General features: G+C 36.3%; 1 protein-coding gene across 4 annotated transcripts in view; it reads right to left on the bottom strand.

Moving 5' to 3' along the window:
• FAT1 (FAT atypical cadherin 1) overlaps window positions 1–23,273 on the bottom strand; it is a 116,802-nt gene that overhangs the window by 31,451 nt on the left and 62,078 nt on the right. For all 4 annotated transcript variants that reach the window (XM_062575671.1, XM_062575668.1, XM_062575669.1 and 1 more), the window contains exons 4-9: window positions 21,032–21,093; window positions 15,554–15,883; window positions 14,850–15,060; window positions 10,458–10,597; window positions 2,962–3,237; window positions 2,512–2,722 (exon numbers count right to left, since the gene is read on the bottom strand). In XM_062575671.1, coding sequence (XP_062431655.1) covers window positions 2,512–2,722; window positions 2,962–3,237; window positions 10,458–10,597; window positions 14,850–15,060; window positions 15,554–15,883; window positions 21,032–21,093 — 1,230 coding nt within the window. The remainder of the gene's footprint in view (window positions 1–2,511; window positions 2,723–2,961; window positions 3,238–10,457; window positions 10,598–14,849; window positions 15,061–15,553; window positions 15,884–21,031; window positions 21,094–23,273) is intronic.

The raw sequence follows: 23,273 nt of genomic DNA, 5'->3' as shown, positions 1-23,273 counted from the left end.
GTTAGCCTCTTTGGAAAGTTTTACATAATGAATTAATACTAATTCTAAGTTTACTTGCAGAAATACGGCACCAAGTAGAGTTACTAAAGTTATCAGAGACTTCAAAATAAATGCAAAAATTTGATTCATTTTCAATTTAAAAAAAAACTCATAAAAATGTAAGTATTTTGCAACTTTCAACACACAAAAATTACATATATTTTCTTCAAATTACCTTTGTTATTGAGCTCATGTTTAAGCCAAATTAAATATCTACTAAAGCTGAAAGAAAATTATATTCAGAAACTGACATTAGTGGAATAAGAGTTATATTACATGATCTAAAATAACTAGATTTTTGCGGAAAAAGAAGTCCTGATTCTCAATTGCTTATGTGAGTATTCTTTAAATCATTATTTCAGAAGTAAAGATTTCTGAATTAGATCAGAAGTTATTTCAACCCTAACTTTATATTAATACATAGACAAGTTAATGCCCTGTGATAAAATGTTAGAAAAAAATACTATCTACTGAATATTACCAGCTGCCACTTGAAAATCATTTGTTTTCAACTATGTATTTGAAAATGTAAAGAACTATACAATATTCATATATTCATAATGAATATATAATATTCAGTTCATGAACTAAAACAGTGTAACATTTTACTCCCTTAAAAATTACATTGCATTACTAAAGCCATGTTCTCAGCACAGAAACATTTATTAAGAAATTCTGAATTATGCATACAAGTAGGCAGAAGATTTTATTTTTTTTTTTAATGCAGACTCTAAACACAGTGGCATTCTTAGAATATGCCATTACAAATCTCATCAGACATCACAAGTATTTAAAGAATGTTCATTCCATATGCTTAGAACATCAGCTATAATGCTTTAACCTCCTAGTAGATGACAATCCTATAAAACAAACCTAAGAAAGTCTTACATTTACTCCTACAAAAATCTAGAAGAAAGGAAAAGAACAGGGTGTAAATTCATGCCAGATAGCATGCATACACATTTTTTTTTTTTTCACAGTACTTTGGTATGCACAAAACATGCACTATTGAATTAGGAAAGGCAAGAGAAAAGTTTTATGAACATTAATGTCCTGCTTAGTAAAAAAGTTTGCTTTTCTCCAAATAACAGAAAACTTATCAGACATTTAAATATATCCTCCCTCTTCAGAGTATCATAATCACAGCTTTGTTTTAATACTGTTAAGGTATGCATATCAAAATAATACTTTGGGAGAAAAAGGAAAATATTTACAATAAACAATTCCTATGTCTTTATAAAATAACTTATGACAAGAATAAAGAAGCAGCATTTGCTCCTATCATTTTGTGTGCAACTGTAACTACATAACTTTTTACCTACTGCTCTCTTTAATATATAGTTTCTTACACTTGTTACCAGAGATTTTATTGTAAAATGCTTCTTAGCTTCAAAAGACTACAGAATATAGCTAACATAACTTAAAGAGCTTCCCCCCCCCAGTAACAGTGGCTGCATAATTCAGGACCTTACTGATGGAAGAATTTTATCTAGATTTACTGGACTGAAACAAAACTCACTTCCAACTAGTCAATGTTTCGTATGCATCATTACCAGCGTCAGTTTGGTAAGTCAGTCCACATCATCCCAGGTTATTCGCTATTCAAAGTCAACATCATTTGAATTGCACAGGCAAGTTCAAGAAGAAAAAAAAAGGGGGACGAGCAGGGCAAAAAAAAGGCAAGGAGAAAAAAAGGAAAAAAAAAAAAAAAAGCAAGGGGCAATACTACTGTTATTCAAACCATGACTTATGTTATAAAATTTTACAAGATTCAATATTTTAATTGTAATAATGAATTTGTTTAAGGAATTAAAAGAATAGAATGATTCAGAGATACTTTGAGGTGAACGATAACCAGCAGTACATAGTGCTCTTCTCTGGCCTGCAATGTGATAGAAGTCATAGTGTCAAATGGACTGCTAGGGGATTTCTTATATATTTTACTGAGCAAGACTAGCAGTCCCACTATGTAAAACCAGCCAGTAGCAGCCAGAGGGAACTACACAAAGCAAAATAGTCTTTGCTTAACTGAACAGAAACTATTTGGTAGCTCTGTCTGCACCAGTATATAGGCATTTAAGCTATTTTTGAGCTTCCTTCTTTCACACTGTACTAAACACCAAGAAACATGTTGCATGTTCTTATTCTTTTCACCAAATCCACTCTTGACTATGCCACAAAACATAACTTACATCATTGGAACACAATGTAATTTTAAGATCTAAATTTAATGCTTCCACAATTTCTAGTGAACAAAGCCTTTTAAGGATGAGGGAGATGAATATTAATTATCTAGTCCATTGCAATTTTAAGGTTCTCAGACTATAGCTTAATCACATGATAAAATACAACACAGACACCTGTACCACCCTCTTTTTCACAGCTTATTTTTTATACATCTATAGATAAAACAAGACATGATCAAGCATCATTATTTTATAATAAACTGAAGATTTAAGAATGTCAATATACCTGATTCAATTGAATACACAATTTCTGCATTTTTTCCCTTGTCCTTATCTAATGCTGTAACCTGAAGTACTGCTGATCCAACAGCTGCTGACTCGTATACACGTCCTTCATAGGAAGAGCTAGTGAACCATGGAGCATGATCATTCGTGTCACTAACATTAATGATGATCCTAGCATAGTTGCGCTTTACAGGAACATCTTGATCTCGAACCTAAAACAATTAGCACATTACTAGTCATTAGCATCATACTACATTAGTACTGTTATTATAGTAGTTCATCCAACATTAGTAATAATTCAGGGTTCGTCTGTATCAGTCAAAGACTGCATACAGATTCAACATATACATGAAAGTTTATTTTGGGTGAGGGGCAAAATAAAAAGACATAAAAAAAGAGAGATGTTTGTTGCTGACTTCAGATTAAATGTAGTAGTAATGTGTTTATTTACCATTACTGTAAGAATATGCTGGTTCATGGTCTCATGATCTAGTTTTTCTGAAGTATAGAGAGAGCCAGTTCCAGGGTCCAGACGAAATTTTTTGAGACTGATGGGATCAGTGCTACCCTGCATAGTATAAATCAGTTTATTCTTCTCATCTCTGTCCGTTGCACTGACTTGCAAAATTTCTGTCTCTGGTACAGTGTCTTCAGGTATAACGACTTCATATTTTGAAGTGGAAAATTCAGGCCTGTGATTATTTGTGTCTATAACTTTGATGTACACCTGAGAAGATACAATAGAAATGGGAAAGTATTAATGATATTTGGGAAATACAGAGGAAAACAGGATGTCATTAGAAATCAGACTGTAATACAGCAATACTTCTACTGCAAGCCTTTTTTGTTTTTTTCTCCAAGAAAGGGGAGAGAAATAGGGGATGTAGAGAGGAAAAAAAAAAAAATTCACTAAACTGAAGCCTGCCTCCTCTGCCCCAAAGTCAAAACAGAAATCTATACAGTCAAAAAGTGCTTTAAATAAGGTAGCTAAAAGGGTAAACATTTTTGTGTAATGTAAGATGAAAAATAATTCCAGAGTAACTTTAAAATTAAAAAGTGTATTCGTCAGTATGGATCCCAGGGAGGGTGAAATGCTCTATTATTTTTTTTCAAATTTGGAATTCTAAGCAATGTTTTCCAAGGCAATGGATGCAGTGTGCCCTTGTGTGGAAACAATTCTCTTTCAGTTCTTTACCATTCCAGGCCTAGGCTAGCTGTAAACCACAGAAAGCAAAATGAAAAAGTGGTGGAATCCCCACAATTTTTTTTTTTCAAATTCAATTTTGTTCTTCTTGAGCAATGCAGCACAATGCATATCTCAGCTTTGTGCTGTAATATGCAATCTACAGTTGTTAATAATCAGCTCCACTGCCAGGGAACTGGGGTGGTGGAGAGAGGAAGAGAAGAGAGAGAAAAAGTGAGTGAGTGTGCATGCACGAGCAGGCATGTGGGGCACAGGTACCCAGCCACAAACAAAACTCCCTAGCTCAGTAGGAGCAGTCCTAGACATTCCAGATCAGTGAACTGTAATCCAACACACTGTAAGTTTGGGGAAATATCCATAAGCAAAGATAGCTTTTAAGTATCTCAGAAAGTCTATTATAATACGAACCATCACTGCTAGTTACAGGAAAATGCTGCCCTCCCCAACCTATTAGAATTCTCAGAAGATGGTGGCAAAAAGATAGAAAAGAAACTAATCATTCGACCTTTTAAAAGCACCTTGATAAAGTTCCTTGCAAGAGGTTGCTAAGGAAACTAGGAAGTTTAGTTTCTGTCACGGATTAGAAACTGATTAAAGACAGAGAACAAAGAGTTAGAATATTGATTTTCATCAGGAAGAGAGATAAAACAGAACCAAGTATAAGATCAGAATGAAGTATGAATAAAGTAGATGAGTAAGGTTGTATTTTAGGCAAGGTTTTAAATATATTCATTACCAAATTCAACTGAAAAATGAAAAACAAGAATAAAAAACCTAGACCTTAAACTTGCAATTTTAAAAATTCTTTTAAATCTATAAGAATACATTGTATTGTATACTAGACTGTACATTACATATATCTTATATGTATACACTATATACTATAATATATACAATAAATGAAATCAAATACTGAATTGTTCAATATTAACTATAGTCACTTACACAGCACCTTTGTGAAAACATCTGTTCACTTCACATTCATGCTCAGGAAAATGAAACAGCAACAAAAACCAGCAAATAAAAAAAAATGCAGAAAACCCTACCCTTCAAATCAGATCAAATCAAACTATACATTTACACTTTGCATAAATAAAAGACTAAAGGGCAATATGCAGTTACTTCACTGTTAGCACATACAGGGATATTATAACTTCAAAATGAACCCAGCTCAATCATTTTTGTTATTCTATTCCCCCTACCGATTATTTAGACTCAGAAAAATAGTAAGTGAAAAGATAAAGTGTAGATTTGATGAATTTTACTGAAAATGATTATTTAGGTTCATGCGTATTTCCTGCAAAAATAGCAAATAAGGAAACCTGGGGAAAATTGGGGGTGGCCATCTATGCTGCTGTAGCTTTATAAAATAACTACAGGAAAGCAAAATTTCTAGAATGAAGCATCACAAAATACTGTGCAAAGTATTAAGCTAAATACCAGGAGTGAGGTAATTGTGAAGCCAACAGAGCACCTCCTAGACTAACCAAGTAGCCAAAGAACTAGCTTAACTGAGAAGGGCTTTGCTGGTCATATCATTACAAGGAATTAGCTTCAACTTCCTCTGGTATTAGTAAATGAAACTGTTAGATCTTACTGCTAAATACAAAAGGGACATCCACCAAAAAGGTATAATAAGGCTAAACAGATAAGGAGATATCCCACCAAAATGTGGGATATTAAATATGCATTAGGAACAACAATTTTCCTAAAGAATGAACGTGACTCAGCTATTATGAGTGCGTTGCCCATGTACTCAAATACTTGTTAAACTACTTGCTCAAGTATGTAATTTTTCTGCATGCTGGTAAACACAAATGCAAATACATAATTAAATTCACTACTAGTACAATTAAATCTTTTTAAATGTATTTAAGTTGAACTCCAAAAACCCAAGTATAGCGATGATTCAACTGGAAAGGTGTTTTATCTACACATTTTAGGATTCAATTCTCACTGTCTAAAGCTATTTTGTGTTCACTTGTGGATTCTGGTGGACAAGTGTAACAGGAACCAGATGTGCACCCATGTGGTACTAAAGGCTAATCACCTGCTGGGCTGCTTTAATAAGACTGTAGCCAGCAGGTCAGGGAGAAGGGATTATTCCCCTCTATTTGGCACTCACTTGTGAGACTCTAGTGCATCCAGTTTGGGGTTCTGCAGTGCAAGAGAGCGCTTGACAAACTGAAACGAAACCATCAAAGGGCCACTAAAGGCAAAGAGGGCTGGAGAACATGATTTATGAGGAGAGGGTAAGGAAATTGAACCGGTTTAACCCAAGAAAGAAAAGGACGAGGGGAATCTAACTGCACTTCTTCAAACTATGTAAAGGGCAGGGGGAGGGAGCATATTTAGAAAAGCTGGAGTCAGACTCTTCTCAGAAGTGCCTGGTGAAAGGCCAAGAGGCAACACTTACCAGTTGCAGTAAGGGGGACTACGAGTAGACATAAGAAAACAATCCTGCCAAGTAGGGTGGTTAACTACAGTAATATAAAAGAATGCTTGAAGAGTTGATGTGTGATCTGTGTCCTCACAGATATTCAGAACCGGACTGGGACGTGTCCCTGTCAAGTCCCTGAAACACTTGATCAAACTTTGAAGTTTGCCTTGCTTTGAGCAGGAGTCTGAACTAGATGACCTCCAGGGGTCTCTTCCAACCCAAAAGCATGACGTAAGCCTACTAACAGTACCCTGCATCCCTGAGACTGGGATGCTTACTGGTGCTAACTAACAAGCACTAGATATGTAATTTTGTTTTAAATGTCAAATGACCAAACGCCTTCAATTTAAATAAAGGACAACAGATGACAAAAGTTAAAATTGTGAGTGCACTTCTGAAGACCCACACAGAAAATGTATGTTTGTGTGCTTGAGAATAAAATAACTACATAAACAATTTTTGTTATTCTAAAAATAAAACTTATAGTGCAATCAAAACAGCTACATAAATTCTCAGTGAGATTGTAAGATTCAATTCAAATGAAATACATTAATTCCACTGAAGAAAGAAGTAGCATACTTAAAAGGCACACAGTAGAAAAGCTTGAGATTAGTAGAATGCAACGTGATCTCTGAAATAAAACAGTCTGAAACTGAAGAGACTCAACCTATTTTGCAAGGCGATATAAGTGGCTGTATTGCAGTTGCTCCCTGCTCACTGACAGTAATACAAACTGGTTATACAGAGAACAACGGAGCCCAAGATTTTTGAGGGGAAGGAATTCAAACCTATTAATTATATCACAGGTGAAACCTAAATCTGCATAGGAATGCACTGATTATTAATGAGTTATAGAGAAGATATGTGCCATTGATAAAAGGTATTCAGCCTGTAATATTTGAAAATTGTATTTCTTGGGATTGTTTTAATCTTATTTAGCATTTGCTGATTCCTTGTGAAGTTTAAGAACTCCTCCTGTCTTTATTCATAATTATATTTCGGTTATACTGACATGTTTATATTCACGTTCATAAACAAAGCTGTATTAAAAGTTTTATCATCTAGAGAGAATATAATTGCATTCTGTTTCCAAAATATCTCTGTGGAGCAGTGTGGTGATCGCAAACAAATACGCAAATTTAATCAATGAAGAGCATTCTATCCTTCATTCCCAAATCAATCACAAAGTATAATATCCATATAAATTTTGCATAAAGCAAGATTCAATATTCAGCAATAGGAAAGCAAGAGGGAAACTACTGCAATTAGCTTTAAGCTTTCTAATGTATTACTTCTAATGAAAAAGAACTGATAGCCATAGCAACGACTAGAATCCTGTAAAGAAGATTTTTATGTTTTTTTTTTTTAAGCAACTGAATATTTCTTATTTCTGCTTATTTTCTGTGAATAACCTTTTCCATTTAAGGCCAAAACATTATAATCTAAAAAACATTAGTTTTTTTGTGTTCCCCTCTCCAAGCTACTTGTCTCCAGATCATCTTTGTCAAACACCATTACTGTAGGCCTGAAATTTGTTTATTCTTACTTTGCATCATGCATTTGGCATTTAGATGCATACAAAATTCTAATTGCTTCCACGCCTACTGTTGCTGCTCTGTTTTTCAAATAAGCTATTTAACTGAAGTCCAGAAAGAGTCAAATGCCCTACAGATGTTAATGGCCTCAGGCCAGCAGAAGTCTTCTAATTTAGAAGTTAAACTCAATTCACTACTTTTACGTGATGAGATGGATGTATTTGGTTTCTTATTCACCTCCCAATAACGTCTTGAAAATGTCATTTGTTTTTTCAAATTAAATTTAAAATTACTCAATCTGTTGTTAATCAAGGTCCACTAAATTGTTTACTGCATTTCAAAATGTTTACATGCATTATTTGTAAGCTATAAGTTCTGTATTGAATATTGTTCTTAATATCCTACATATTTAGGATTCAGACTTTTTGTGTCTGTCACTTCTTTTTAACTGATTATCAGTGCTTTAAAGGATCCAACACATCACCAGCATTCAAATTTTCATCATTATTCCAGCTGTGAGCAATGGAATTTATATACTAGTAGGCATAAATAACTCCTTTAACTTTAGGGGAATTAAAACTGATGAGATTCAAAGAGCAAGAGCGTAACTTGTGCTTATCCAACAAGCAGGAGAAAAAGGAAGATAATGAAGTCTTTGTGCTCTCCTGTAATAGAAATCACAACCTCTATTCCTGCCAACTAGTGCTGAGGGAAAAGGAGACACACAAAAGAAAATGTAAAAAAAATGTAAAATGTAAAAAGCAAGCACAGAAATAAATGAAGATACATCTAAGACTATTGTCCCAATTTTCCTTCAGGAGACTGTTGTGGTAAGTGTTTATAATGTTCACTTGACTTTACAAAATGCTACAATAACAAGTTCATTTAAATGAATTGGACAAAAGCTACACTGTACACTTCTTAGAAGTTAATGAATCACACAAACCAGGAGAAGAGAAGGGGTGGGGTTTAAAATATTTTGGGGACTCTTCCAAATCCTGATTGTTCCAGAAGACAAAACAGATCATAATTTGACTCTGACAGTTCAGAAGGCCTGCATAAATTCAGCTATACATAAGCAGCAGCAGCGGATAGAACATCTGCCATAATCAAGACCCCAAATTCAACTTTTACTAATCTGCAAATTGCCCAAAATACCCAACATCGTGAGGTTTTTGATGGCATTCTTGAAGACAAGCCTTTTTCTGTCTTTCTTACTTCTCCTGGCAAAGGAAACTCTTTTGGTTGGATCTGAGATTCTTATAATCTTTTCATGGTATTTCATGCTTTCTATCTGTCATTCTGTGATTGGAAGAAATGAATCCACTCAGTATTCTTACTGCAACTGGGCAATAAAGTTATAACATGGTACTCCAAACATTTTACGGCGATTATCAGCACCAGTGGCAATGTTAATAGCTATGACAGCAGCAAGTTCCGACTTACGCTACATTGGAGGACATGTTATAGTTTTTGAAGGTTCATGGTACACAGTATCACCCACAATTGCCACCTTTAGAGGAAAAAGTGGCTTTCAAAGGAAGCTACTGCCCTTGCAACCTTCTACTAGAATTTGGTTTATTTGACCCATCTAGCATCCAGATGTGCAGTCAGCTGAATAAAGATTCTGTTTTAAATCCTAAACATTTACAAGAAACATTTTTCCCTGTAGCTGAAAGGGGGAAGAAGATTATAAAAGACGTAAGAAAATGATAGAAAAATATACATACTATGCAAAGGCTGAAAAACAAAAAGCTAGGTTCATAACAGAAATTCCTATGTACATAGTTGACAGCAGAAACACACTATTTGCTCTGCATGTTTCCTAACTAAGGGGTAGCTCAAATGGTAACACACATGCATCACTATACCAATCAAACAGACTTCATTCAGTAAATAATTCCTCTCCTTTCCACACGGAAGAGGAGGGGAGCTCCATTGTGCTCATGGCTTCATTCACACCAACCTCAGCTAAACCTTACTTCCAATTACATTCAGATTCTGGGCTAGAGAGAGAACCTAGATAAGAAAAACAGGAGAGAAAAATGTATCACAGCCTGCCTTTTTATGGATTACTTCTAGCAATGTCACAAAAGGCTGCTGCCTTAATGTGAATTTCATATTAGCCCAACTACAAAGAAGTTGCCACCACCAAGGAACCTTAACAGTAAGATAATTTGGAGAAATTTGGCTTTTCACAGATTACCAAAGGCTCTCTGATAAGTGGAAATCTAGACCTTCTTTGAAGGTAAAAGAAACTACTCAGGAGAATGCCCATTGGGATATTATCATCTAGAATTTGTTTCCATATGCTCACTATGCAGGAGGTTTCATAAAACTGTATGAACTTAAAGTGACTTATAACGGTCTTCTAAATGCCCAGCTATGTAATCACATTATTTACTGATTTTATGAGAGTTAGGATAAAAAGGGGTAATTCAGATAAAGAGTATTAATCCTTTTTTTTGAGAGTAAATAATGCAAGTAAGGCCTCAGTTTCTGCTTTCGTTTACTCAGCTGATGTTGGAACATGATACAAATTGAAAGCTGTTGATTCAGACCACATTTTTATATAAAGTCTTCCACCTGGACTGCCAAGCACTATGGATGTATCGATATTAGAATTCATCTCTATTTTAGACGCAGTCCCTAATTAATATAAACCAGATTCACTGTCCAGGATGAAAAAAAATATAAAAGGGAAACAAAACAATAAAACATGCAGCTACAAATTCCTCCTATAAACACTTCATAAGAAATTGCATTACCTGAGTGCTGATAGATCTAGTTCCATCTGTTGCCTCTACCGTCAAGTTGTAATTTGACTTCTGTTCTGCGTCAAGAGGTCTAGCGACAATGATGGTTCCAGTGCCCTTGTCCACATCAAATCGACTGTCATAGTTGCCACCTTGTTCAAGAAATTGGGAGGAAAAGTTCATAAAACGTAACATTGTGGTACTATTTCATATATGTTCATGTTCTTCTTCAGATACTTAATGAAGGTGGAACTATACAGCACATTTTAAACCCTTTGTTTTTCTGGTGATATGGTATGCTGCTATTACAGATATTTAAATCAGGGTAGTTTTAGACAGAGTTGATTTGTCTGGCTCATGGAAAATTCATAGGTAGATTCTGAAGCAAGAGTCTCAATTTTTTAATCAGAATGTAAGGATTCCAAATAGTAGGAAATGGAGAATTATCAGGTGAAATATGAAAGCTTACTATATGTGGAAAGTCAGGCTAATTAGTGGAAAAGGTCCTTTGTCTCAAAATAAATAAAGAACTCACATCAGAAGGGCTGCTAAATTTACACTTCTTGGATCAGAGTAAAAATATACTCATATATTAATAGAGATAAGGTTGAAAAAGCAACAGTAATGCCAAAGGATGCTTGGATCAATGCTGAGTACCTAAAATAACTCATTGTCTAACTCCTACTAATATTAGTAGGACTTAGATGAGTGTTAAAAGCTTCAATGCTTTAAATACGCTCAAGCTTCTTTTCTGAAGCAAAGTAAGTTACTTTCCTTGCAAAACTTTCAAATTACCCTTTGAAATATAGTTAAATAACCATGTAGATCAATATCTACCCTTAAGTCTTTTAAATATTCAGTTGGTCATCATCATCTCTGTGCCACTGTAAGCAAACTGTCATGAGAATACAATGTCCATTAAGCTCAAACAATGACAAATATGGCCATTAACCAAAATTGCTTTAGACTTTCCAATAAGCTACCTAAAATGGAGGAATTAATTTTTGTTTTGGTCAAGTCAGTGCTAGATATAGCAAAGCAATTTCTTCTACTTATGTGCATATGTTCTTCTAATTACATTTTAACACAATATCATTCAGGTGTAACAACTGCTTTATTTATGCACTTTTAAAGAGTTATTATATGCTATTGTTTTGTAAATCACTGAATGCTTTTTATGAAAAGCCATGGCTAAAAGTGAGAGAGTGAAGTTCCAATGGTTGCAAATTTATATTTTATCTAATAAAGAGCAATAAACACTGAAATGGGCCCCATTCCAACAAAAAAGGATTGCACCCTTAGAAGGTTCCACTGCATGATAGGCATACCAATCTAGGAAAGATGGGCTGGATTCTGCTTCACTGGATTTAAGATATTTAGAAAGTTAATAATAAAGATCCTGAAATTTTTATAGTTTCACTGAAAGTCAATTTCTCTTATTGGCCTAGAAGCATCTGAATCACATACATGGATATAAAATGAACAGCATGAAATGCAGCAGCTTTGTTTTGAGCAGGTACATGTGAAATTTTTTATTTGGTTTCATACAAGATGTTAGCTTCAAAAAGTGAGTCTCTAGCTTTTCTTTCATAGTTGATATGTGATACCGTTTTCTTAGATAGCTAGGAATGAATTTAATGACTTCATCGAGACATTAAATTCTAGACATCTCCACTGCAAGGGAAGAGCAGGATCAATGGGCACGAACCTGTTCAGCTTCCCTGGTGTAAGGACAAGCTCACTAACCAACTTATTTATTCTTTTACTTTGAAGTAACAAAATTGCAAAGGTCTCATCTAATTTTTCTAGTAGTAGTGTTACCTGGCAATCCACTGAAGCATCACCCAACCCAAGCATCTGCATCAGGTGCACTGAAAACGTAACAGCAACAGTTTTGGACAAAAGCCAAAACTGGAAGCTTTAAGTTGATGTTGTGTAAATGTAATGATGACAAAACAAAACAAAAACAAACCTGTCACAAATGCAACTGTGAGCACTTTGATTTCCGAAGAGTTAACAAAATAAATATTTTATAAATGTACGCTTTCATTTCAGATCTCATAATCTGGTAATAAATTATGTGATCTCAGCAGATACCTTCTGCTGTACAGTTCAGGTCACAAGCCATCTGAAAGATGTAAAATACTTCACTAGCAAGCTTGTCTCCTGGCTCAGCCAAAAAGAAAGAAAGCATGGAAAGCAAGCACAGAACACAAAGGAAAGCCGTCAATCAAATTATTTCATGCTATTAGAAATAGTAAAAGAGGGCAGTAAAGAGATCACCTTTAAGAGCAGCTGATAACATGATAACGTACCAAACCTTCCAAAAGTTTCTTTTGTTAAGAAAACAGTTAAAATAAAATGTTTGCTTTTACAGTTTGTAGGTAAGTCCTGCTCTCCCTTCATATTAAAAAATAGATACATTAAAAAAATCCCCTTAGGAGTTTTCTATATATGTCTTTTTAAATAGCAGGAACAGATCATTTATTTTCCATGTTAAGCCTAAGTGTCCAACCTGCTCAAACTGCATGCTTAGGAGAAGGGAAAAAAAAAACCCAAAACAAAATAAAACCATTACCAGAATAACAACACACTATTCAGACCACACAGTAGTCAGAAAAAAAAAAAAAAAAAAAAAAAAAACACCCCTAAAAAGAACAATAGAAAAGTATATCCTCAATCTTGTTAACAAATTCTGCCAAACTAGAGACCCCAACAAATGTCATCGCTTTCCTCTGTGGAAACTAATGGACTGAAGTCATTAATGATATCTGAGGCCTCTTCTGTTTCATGTTTTTCACTTCTGTGAACCACTCGCTTTTTACTGACATTATACTTTTCTTAATCTTGCCTTTAGTAGTCTCTTTTTGGTCTATAGATATTTCTGACTGGATGACGCCGGTTGAACCAGAGCAGATAGAAACTTCTCTTCATATTCCATCTCTGCTTCCTGAAGCAATTTTTGTATTTTCTGTCTTCTTTACTTCCATGTATGTGTGCATGCATGTTTGGGAAAACAGTAAAAGGGCAGTCTCAGTTCCCAAATATCTCCAATGCAGACAGTTTTTCCCCTATGAGAATTCGAAGTGGCATCTCAAACCCCCTACACAGATATACAGACGTTAGACTTCTCTATTCCTTCTCCTTGTCTAAATTTTTTTATTTGACTGTAATCTGTTTGTACAGGAGCTTACTTTTTGCAGGTTACATTAAAAAGAATCATAAAATAATTCTATATAAGTATTTAACACATTAGCAATGATGTCAAAACTACCACAGGCTGCTCAGGCGGGAAGCAGGCTTTCATGTGACCTGTGTCGGTTCTGATGTAATACCATGCATATGGATTTGCCTGAAAGCTTTCAGAGAACACAGTAAACTATTTTCTGCTCCTTGAACTAGTTTTACAAATTTTGTTTCTAACCTACTGCTGAGGTTAAAAATAGTCCGAGTCCCTTAAAAACCATGTACAAATGAAGCAATCTTCAAAAATCAAATTTGTAAGAAAGTATTTCAAAAAATCTCCTACACAACGACTCAAAACACCACCATAATCATGGACAAAATTTTCACTAGTAACCAAGGTGAAAAGTAACCATCCTGTGTGTGTGATGGAAAATCCCAATGTGAAAGGGCTATCTTAAGTCTAGAAGCAGTTCACTACAGTAGTATCTCCTGAAACAAGGCTCTGTTATCCTTGATTCTGAAAGATGTAAGAAAGGGCAGAATTTGTTTTTAATATCCGCTATACAGTGAGAACTTCCAGGTACTTGGAAGTCTATTGATAAATCTAAAACTAAAAAGTTTTATTCATTTTGCCACTACAGTATCTGAGTATAGTCACATTAGTGACCAGAATTCTCCTTTCAGCAGAAGAGGCTAAGGGCGCTCTTTAACAGTAAGAATACACAAAGGAAGAAGTTTGCTGGGGTTATGAACATTATCCTCTTTTCTCCTAGTACTAAACCAAGGCACAGTGGAGAAAGGAGCAGCCAAGAGGACAAGAAGTCAATACAAGCATTATAATCTCTCTTTGGGTGTACTATCTCCATTTGCAGAAAACTGGCATTTTATTTCTTTCTCTATCCAACAACCTATGAGATTGATTTATCTTAATTTCACTGACACAATATTCATAACTCAATTCCAAAACTGTAACACAGCCAGATATTTTGCAATGTATTTTTCTTCTTCAATCATGGCATTCATAAAAATTTTTAAATTAATTTTCATTTATAACAAAATAAAAAATTCTCAGGGAGAGGGAGCAATCTATAGCTAAAGCAGGTCAAAACCTTGTATTATTTAGAAGAGACGTTAAGAAACCAAGTTACAATGAGCCCTTCAACATTTCACCCTTCATACATTTGTTTCTAATAACAAAAGCCCTTAAGGCATACTTACCTGTTATGTCAAACCACAGTGGTGTTCCAAGAGGTTCAACAGCTATTACGCCGATCATGTGAGCAACCGGGTCACTTTCCATCACCGTAAAAGAAAAAAATGTTTCCTCAAAATAAATGGGCTCTGCAGGTGGGATAGGCTTTGGAATCCATTCTATGTGAAGCCGTGTAGTTGATGATTTCTGTGGGCGACCGTTATCTACAGCTTTAATCTGTGAAACAGATACATCCTTTAAGGCCCCAGAATCACATAAATCAATTATGTCACTTGAACGGAAAAGTAATAAGCCCCAAACATGTTTGCTTGCATGAGATATAACCAAAAAGGCTAAGTGTCTTGTAAAGTGGCAAACAAAGTAAAAGCATGCTGCGCTTCATAGTAGCATACATTCTGTTACCATAAATTCACTTTAATTTTGCTACCTTCCTGAAACAGAGTCAAAATCTATGATTGTTTACGTTCCCTTATCATGGTCATTATCTGTGAAATTTTGGAAAAAGAAGAGCAGCTTCTTGATTCATTTTCTCAATGCAACTCTCTGAAATCATCCTTTAAATAACACAGGCAAAACAATACTGCATTTGCAGACACATGCTATCTTCCAATACCACAGCCACTCATCTGCCAGCTACTGAATAAGAAGTGATGAGAATACAGATAAAAGCACAATCTACATATTCATGGTATAAGAGAACTTGACTCACTGAAAGGATATCATATTCCCTTGCTGCAGAAAATTTCTTTGATGAAACCACTCCAGTTTTCGGTTCAATAAAGAATTTGCCATGTTCATCACCATCTTCAATGCTGTAAGATATCTCTGCATTGGGACCTTCATCTTTATCTGCAGCAATAACCCGATAGATTGGCTCTCTCCTAGCAGTTCTCTCTCGTTCTGGCTTACCACGCTCTGGAAGCCTAATTTTGTAGAACTTTTGCAAGAATTGAGGCTTATTGTCATTCTCATCTAAAACCTTCACAATCACCCGTGCAGTAGTTGATTTTGCAGGAATACCGTTGTCTGTTATCGTTACCTGTTTTTATTAAAAAATTAAGAAATTATTAATAATAGCAAAAAGGTTAATGTTCAATCCCAATATGATCTTTCCAATCTGTGTTTGTGTTCTTTAATAATAATTTATTCAAACTATTACAATCATACAGTATTTCCCTAACTTTATTTACTTATGGAGTGTTAGGTTAAAAAAAATCACTTTTCAGTGAATTTTTAGAAAAGCCACTACAAAGATTTATAAAGCTATTGTCTTAACATTTTGATGCTTGAGGTACAGACTGTAGGATTTAACAGATACACATTAAACCTCTTCCACTATTTTGCAATGTGGTAACAGAAACATCAACTTCTTGAGTACAGAAACAGCACACAAGTATAGTATCTCAGATAATACCTTCACTGTTGTAACAGCTTAACATACTTTCAACCTAGTGTTTCCCTGCAACTTTTAAATCTAATAGTTTGATTTTACACCTGAAAAGATGCTATTCATAAAAGTAAGAATATTACTTCCAGAATCTGACAGGCCTGTGCATTAAAAGAAAAATATTTTAAGACAAAAAGTCACTATCTTGACTGAAAAAAATTTTTAAATAATACATAGCAATTTCCATATCCTAAATAAAACAGGAAATAAAACCAGCTCTGCTCTCCCAGCAATAGTCAGGAGTCTTACTAAAAAGCCAGTAATGGACTAAGGAATCTCCTTCCGTAATAATTCTAGGGATGATCTGATATTATTGATATGGGTAGTGAACAAAAAAGTAAAAATCAGGATTACGTTAATCTGAAATTAAAACATTTTAGTTAAAAAAACAAAACACAAAAAAACAAAAACATGAAATGCTCAAAAAAACCCCAAACACAAGCACACAATCATTTCCCCCCTCAAATACACACTCACATTTCAGAAAAGGAAATGCCAGGGGGTAGAATGCAACTAGTCTGTTTGCATAAAATTTGCATTGCCTTGACCCAAAAGAATAAATGGCAAAATTGAGGAAAATCTAATTTGATTTGAAAGCAATGTCAGTTTTGAAGATACTTTTGATACAATAACAACCAGAATACTATGATATGAGAGAATAACACAAACTGAATTGACTGCATAAAAAAGCTATCCAGCTGGCACTCAGAAAATAGTTAAAGTTGGTTATAAAAGAATGGTGCCTATTATTACTAAGAAATCAAGAGTGCAATTAACGGTCGATTTTAATCACCAACAAGGATTAAACCCACCAACCCATCTGGTCAACATTTCAGTGCTCAGTTAATTAGCCAGATCCACAGCACTTCGCTCAAGCTGCTTATAATATTACCACCACTCTGTGCATTTCTGGGTTTCTTCCCAAGTTATTTTCAAAGGTGTCAACATAAAACTAACAAATGGGGAAACTGCTACTTTGGGCCAGGCTGTCTTTCATTATTGCACTATAGTTAAGAATTTTTCCCTACTTTGAGACTTTTATTTAAAACTTTAATAACCATTGATCCTCAAAATGGAGGAAGAGAATTAAATTATGAACAATGCAAGGCAATAACCAAATTCCAAACTAAAGATCAATCATCTTAACCTGCTGTCTTTTATAGAGAATGTTGGAAACAGATGCTTTTATTTAGCACCGTGTGATACTATAACCTTAAGAAAGTGTTTCTGACTTCTGTACATATCATCTTACAATGCCTTTGGTCAAATTTGCTCAGTTTACTTTCTTTTTTAAAAATTTTGATTGCAATATCAAAAGGCAGGGCTTTCCTCTTAGGGGTCGTATTTGTAGTATTACACCAAAAGGGATGAAGGATATGGATATGAGTTTTAGCACTGAACCATCCATTCCACTACACTGTTGCCATGATCTCCGGCAGAAGTTTTGGCTAAGAATAAATATCGCTCTCCCAAACAACACCAAGGAACAGTTTGAGAATGCGCACAAGTAAGGCGCTATTCTCAACAGGCAGTGTGGCCCTGACTACCCTAGTCTAGATCCCTAGAAAAAGAGTTTACTGTTTGCACTTAAGCCATAATGTGCTAGGTGCCTTCATGGTCAGAAAATGATCCATGGCTCATTTTACTGACTATGTAAATCTCAGACAAGAACCAGTACAATATACAAACGAGTAAAAGGCCTTAAGTATCAATTTTACAATCAACGTACTTAGCGATGTCCACAGAAATGAGTTACGTAACTGACATGAAGTGCTTTGGGAAACTCCAACACAAATACGTTTTAGATTTAAAACAGACTAACTGCAACTTTCACGAGTTGTGCATCTAACACTAAATCAGGTTTGTTAATTAATTCATTTTCTTTTTATTATTACTACTAGAAACACATTGCCATGGATATTCCAACCTGTTGTTACAGAAGCGCAGAGTTCTTTCCAAAGGTGATATAAGAATTAAAATTCTGGTAAAAATTTGGCCCAACAGCTGCAATTTAAACCAGCTTACAACATCCCAAAGGGACGTAAAGGGGTCAGGAAGACTGAATCTTATAAAGGATAGTTTATGAATTCTAGGAATATGCTCACCACTAAGCCTTCATTCAGCCTTTCATTTGCATTCCTATCAAAAAATCTGTCTACAAATTTTGCAAATTTTGAGTAAAGCCAGAATGGCTGCCCTCACTATGTTAGTTTTGCCAACTTACATTGCACTCCTTTATCTATCATTCAGGAGGAGGGAGAAAAAGCTTTCAGGTAAGTTATAGGTATAATGCAAACATCGCTATGAATATTAAGCCTTTACTGTGGGTGAAGTACAATGGTTTTGTACTGCCTGAGAGCACTGTATTAACTGGTACACCTAGAGTTGTCTACATTGCTGTTCTTTTTTCTTATTTTACACAAAACAAGACACATCAGCAGCAAGAGGAGGACTAGGGAAAATGTGGGCCCGCTACTGAATGGGGCAGGGGGCCCTGCTGACAAGGGATACAGAGAAGGTACAATTACTGAATGCCGCCTTTGCTTCAGTCTTCACTGCTAAGGGCAGCCCCCATGAATCCCAGAGCCTGGACACGAGGGAGAAAGTCTGGAGAAGGGAAGACTTTCCTTTGGTTGAGGAGGATAGGATTAGAGACCTTCTGGGCAGGCTAGACATCCACAAATCCATGGGCCCAGAAGGGATGCACCCATGGACGCTGAGGGAGCTGGTGGATGTTGTTGCCAGGCCGCTCTCCCATCATCTTTGAAAAGTCATGGAGAACTGGAGAGGTGCCTGAGGACTGGAAGAAAGCCAGTGTCACTCCAGTCTTCAAAAACGGCAAGGAGGACGACCCAGGCAACTATAGGCTAGTCAGCCTCACCTCCATCCCTGGAAAGGTGACAGAACAGCTCATTCTGGGTGTCATCTCCAGGCACATGGAGGAAAAGAAGGTGATCGGGAGTAGCCAGCAGGGATTCACCAAGCGGAAATCCTGCTTAACCAACCTGATAGCCTTCTCAGATGGAATAACTGGCTGGGTAGATGAGGGCAGAGCAGGGAACGTTGCGTACCTTGACTTCAGCAAGGCTTTTGACACTGTCTCCCATAACATCCTCCTAGAGAAGCTCAGGAAGTGTGCGTTAGACAAGTGGACAGTGAGGTGGATTGAGAACTGCTGGAAAAGCAGAGCTCAGAGGATCGTCATCGGTGGCACGGAGTCTAGTTGGAGGCCTCTGGCTAGTGGCGTCCCCCAGGGCTCAGTACTGGCTCCCATCCTGTTCAACTCCTTCATCAATGACCTGGATGAGGGGACAGAGTGCCTCCTCAGCAAGTTTGCTGAGGATACCAAGCTGGGAGGAGTGCCTGATGCACCTGAGGGCTGTGCTGCCATTTAGAGAGACCTGGACAGGCAGCAGAGCAGGGCAGAGAGGAACCTCATGAGGTTCAACAAGGGCAAGTGCAGGGTCCTGCACCTAGGGAGAAATAACCCTAGGCACCAGCACAAGCTGGGGGCTGACCTTCTGGAGAGCAGCCCTGCAGAGAAGCTCTGCAGAGAAAGCTCTGCTTTCTTGTGCCCTTGTGGCCAAGAAAGCCAACGGTATCCTGGGGTGCATTAGGAAGAGTGTTGCCAGCAGGACGAGGGAGGTGATCCTGCCCCTCTACTCAGCTCTGTGGAGGCCTCATCTCGAGTACTGTGTCCAGTTCTGGGCTCCCCAGCACAAGAGACACATGGGGCTACTGGAGGGAGTCCAGCGTAGGGCTACAAAGATGATCAGAGGGCTGGAGCATCTGCCCTCTGAGGAACGGCTGCGAGAGCTGGGCCTCTTCAGCATGGGGAAGACAAGACTGAGGGGGGATCTTATCAATGCAGACAAGTACCTGAAGGGAGGGTGTCAAGGGGACGGGGACAAACTCTTTCCAGTTGTCCCGTGTGACAGGACAAGAGGCAATCGGCAGTAATTGAAGCACAGGCAGTTCTGCCTGACCGTGAAGGGGAATTTCTTCCCTGTGAGAGTGACGGAGCACTGGAGCAGGTTGCCCGGAGAGGTTGTGGAGTCTCCTTCTCTGGAGATATTCAAGGTCCACCTGGATGCAACCCTGTCTAACATGCTCTAGTTGACCCTGCTGGGCAAGGAGGTTGGACTAGATGATCTCCAGAGGTCCCTTCCAACCTTACTGATTCTATTATTCTATGATAAGAATAGCTATTACATAAGTTCTAGCTGATCAATTCGAAGTAGCTAAATATATAGAATTATATCAATCATTTCATGCTCTTGGACTCCCAATCTATAATGTAAATTTTGTAACCAATCTACTTATGTGATTGATAAATGTAACATTCAAAAAAAAGGTGTATTTTTTTTTTCATAGGAAAAGACAAGCTGAAATAGCTATCCCAATGATTAGAGTTCAAAAAAACCTGAATCACACTCCTTCACTCATTTAGCATTCATGTCTTTGTACTGTTTGGAAGAAAATCTTAGTTTAGGGGTATAAAAATAAAGACTTGCCTTCTATCTGTAGTTTACAGATAAATAAAGTCTCAAAACACTGTTTTTGTAAGACAGACAGTTCTGTGAATTACAACATAAAGAACACAGAAGCAAATTACTTCTGAAATTCAGTTCTGCAAATTCTCCATACGGTAATCAAGCACGGTAAACTCACTCTCTGTAAAAGTAAAGGAATAATGAATTTAGAGACATGGTATTTCAGAGAACTAAAGGAATTATTTACCTCCAAAATGTGTTCTCCCTGCTGTTCTCGATCTAGTTTTCTAGATGTGGTCGTAATTAGACCTGTAAACATAAAAGAATAATTCAGTTCCTTCAAGAAAATAATTTGAATGAGGGTTTTTTTAAGCCAGTGGTCACTGATATATGCACTCTCAATATCTTCCTAGATGGTCTCAACTAATTTTGCAGAACTTAAGCTTTCATGAAGGCAGCAGGTGGTGGTAGGGATAGTGATGTTTCCAATCCTTGAGGGCTGTGGAAATATTCTTTGCAATCTGAAAGCTAAGCTGTTACAGCCTTTAAGATAACAGACACGGTTCTATTTTCCAGTATGTCTGTGCATGTCTCATCTTTCTGACAAGTGTAATGTATGTAATTGTATCATATTAAGTCTTATTTGTATAATATCCTTACTTATTTACAAAGGGTGTTCATACACATATTTGAAGGTTCCTCACACATCCTTATCTGAATAACCACCAATCACTTTAGAAGCATTGGCTTGTATTTTTTGTGATATTAACAGAAAAAAAGGATGGACTGAAGAAATTTATTAATGATGGGAAAGAGCAAGCTGTGTGTGTATTGGCTTGATTTTGCAACAAGGAGGAGTCAAACAGTGTTGCTGTTGGCAATAGCAGAGAAGAGTTTTTGAAGATACTAATTTTGATGTCAGTTTCATGTAAGTTTGATGGAAGATAAGGAAGGCATGGTGAGTTCTGCTCTAGATGAAGAAAGTCACAGAGCACAAGGTGAAAAAAGACAATGAAATCTAACTACAGCAAAAGGATCTTAAGTCAAATTAATTCCCTCTTGTAGTAGGTTCGCAATTTTAGCTATTCAGTTTCGTGGAAAGTAAACTCAAATTAATTCCCTCTCGTAGTAGGTTCACAATTTTAGCTATTGAGTTTCGTGGAAAGTAAACTCAGACAACTTTCAGTTCTTGTTGAACGGCTTGTCTGCACTGTGGATTATCTACGCTATGAATGCAAAGATATGAGAGATTGCTCCATGAAAAGCCAGGTTGGGTCTAGCAGGATTTATCAGCTCAGGCTCAGTGCCATGAGAACACAGTGATAGTATTTGTGAGGCCAACTCATATCTGCAAACATTAGAATGGCTCTTGTGTGGCACAGAAACCAAGACAACACCATTTGGATCCAGTTTCCAAAACAGAAACACTGATCAGCTCAGGTACAGCACTAGCTCTGCCTGACTCAAACTATTACTACACAAAGTATCCCATATTCTCTACTGCGGGAATCTAGTACGAGCTAGATATGGAGAACAGAACAGAAGTATGACTAATATCCTGCACTGCCATGAGGCTTTTTATTCAACTAGCCTCATGCTTTTTACAGTGACAGGTAAGCACTACCATCTTGATCTTTAACTGCCAAACTAAAACACACAGAAGTATAATTGCATGATTAAGGGCAATATAGAGATTAAAATTCAAGCTGCACACTCTACATTGCTGTTTCCAGCTACAATGTAAGCTGCTTCTTAATTAATATAAGACTTCTTATATCCAGAATAGAAATCCATCTATCAATTTCTGATCTGATACAGCAACAAAAAAAGCCTTCAATTTTGTTTCACAGCTGATAAGAACAGAACATCTAAGCAAAAAAAAGCAGCATCAATAAAGATTTCATTTTCACCTTAAAAAGAAACACCAACAGAAACAGAACTGTACACCATCAGTGCATAACTACCCAATATTTTTTTGTAGTCCATATACACCAACAAAATGGACAGTCTCTGCTAAGTAATATGAACAAAACCTATGGACAGCAAAATTACAGCTGTCAAGTGTTCAAACAACTATTCTTCAAAAAATAGATACCATAAATCATGACTGTTTCAATTATGGTAAAATCTGCCCTTGCTTTTCCAGCAATTTAGTTAGTCATTGTATCAAATCCATTATATATCTAGCATTCCAGACCTAAAGCTCCATCATCATCACCTTTTTTTTTAAAAAAAAAAAAAAATTACAAATAAAATCTTCTGTGTATTATGAATGTTATTGTTAGACTATATATTTTTAATATTATAAACTAATTGCCCTATATTCCCAAAGAAAGAAGGAACGAAAATATAAAAATCAAGGAAAAAAACACTAATACTACAAATTTAGGAAGAGGAGGAAAAAAAGGACGTGTCAACTCTGTGTCTACTTCTTGGAGGTTACATCTTTCCACAGAGATTACAGAGCTGTGAACAGTGACAACTGGAAA

This window comes from Rhea pennata, chromosome 4 (genome assembly GCF_028389875.1).
Source record: "Rhea pennata isolate bPtePen1 chromosome 4, bPtePen1.pri, whole genome shotgun sequence".
Taxonomy (NCBI): domain Eukaryota; kingdom Metazoa; phylum Chordata; class Aves; order Rheiformes; family Rheidae; genus Rhea; species Rhea pennata.
Note: the sequence above shows the minus strand (reverse complement) of the source record. Positions and strands in the feature narration are given on the sequence as shown.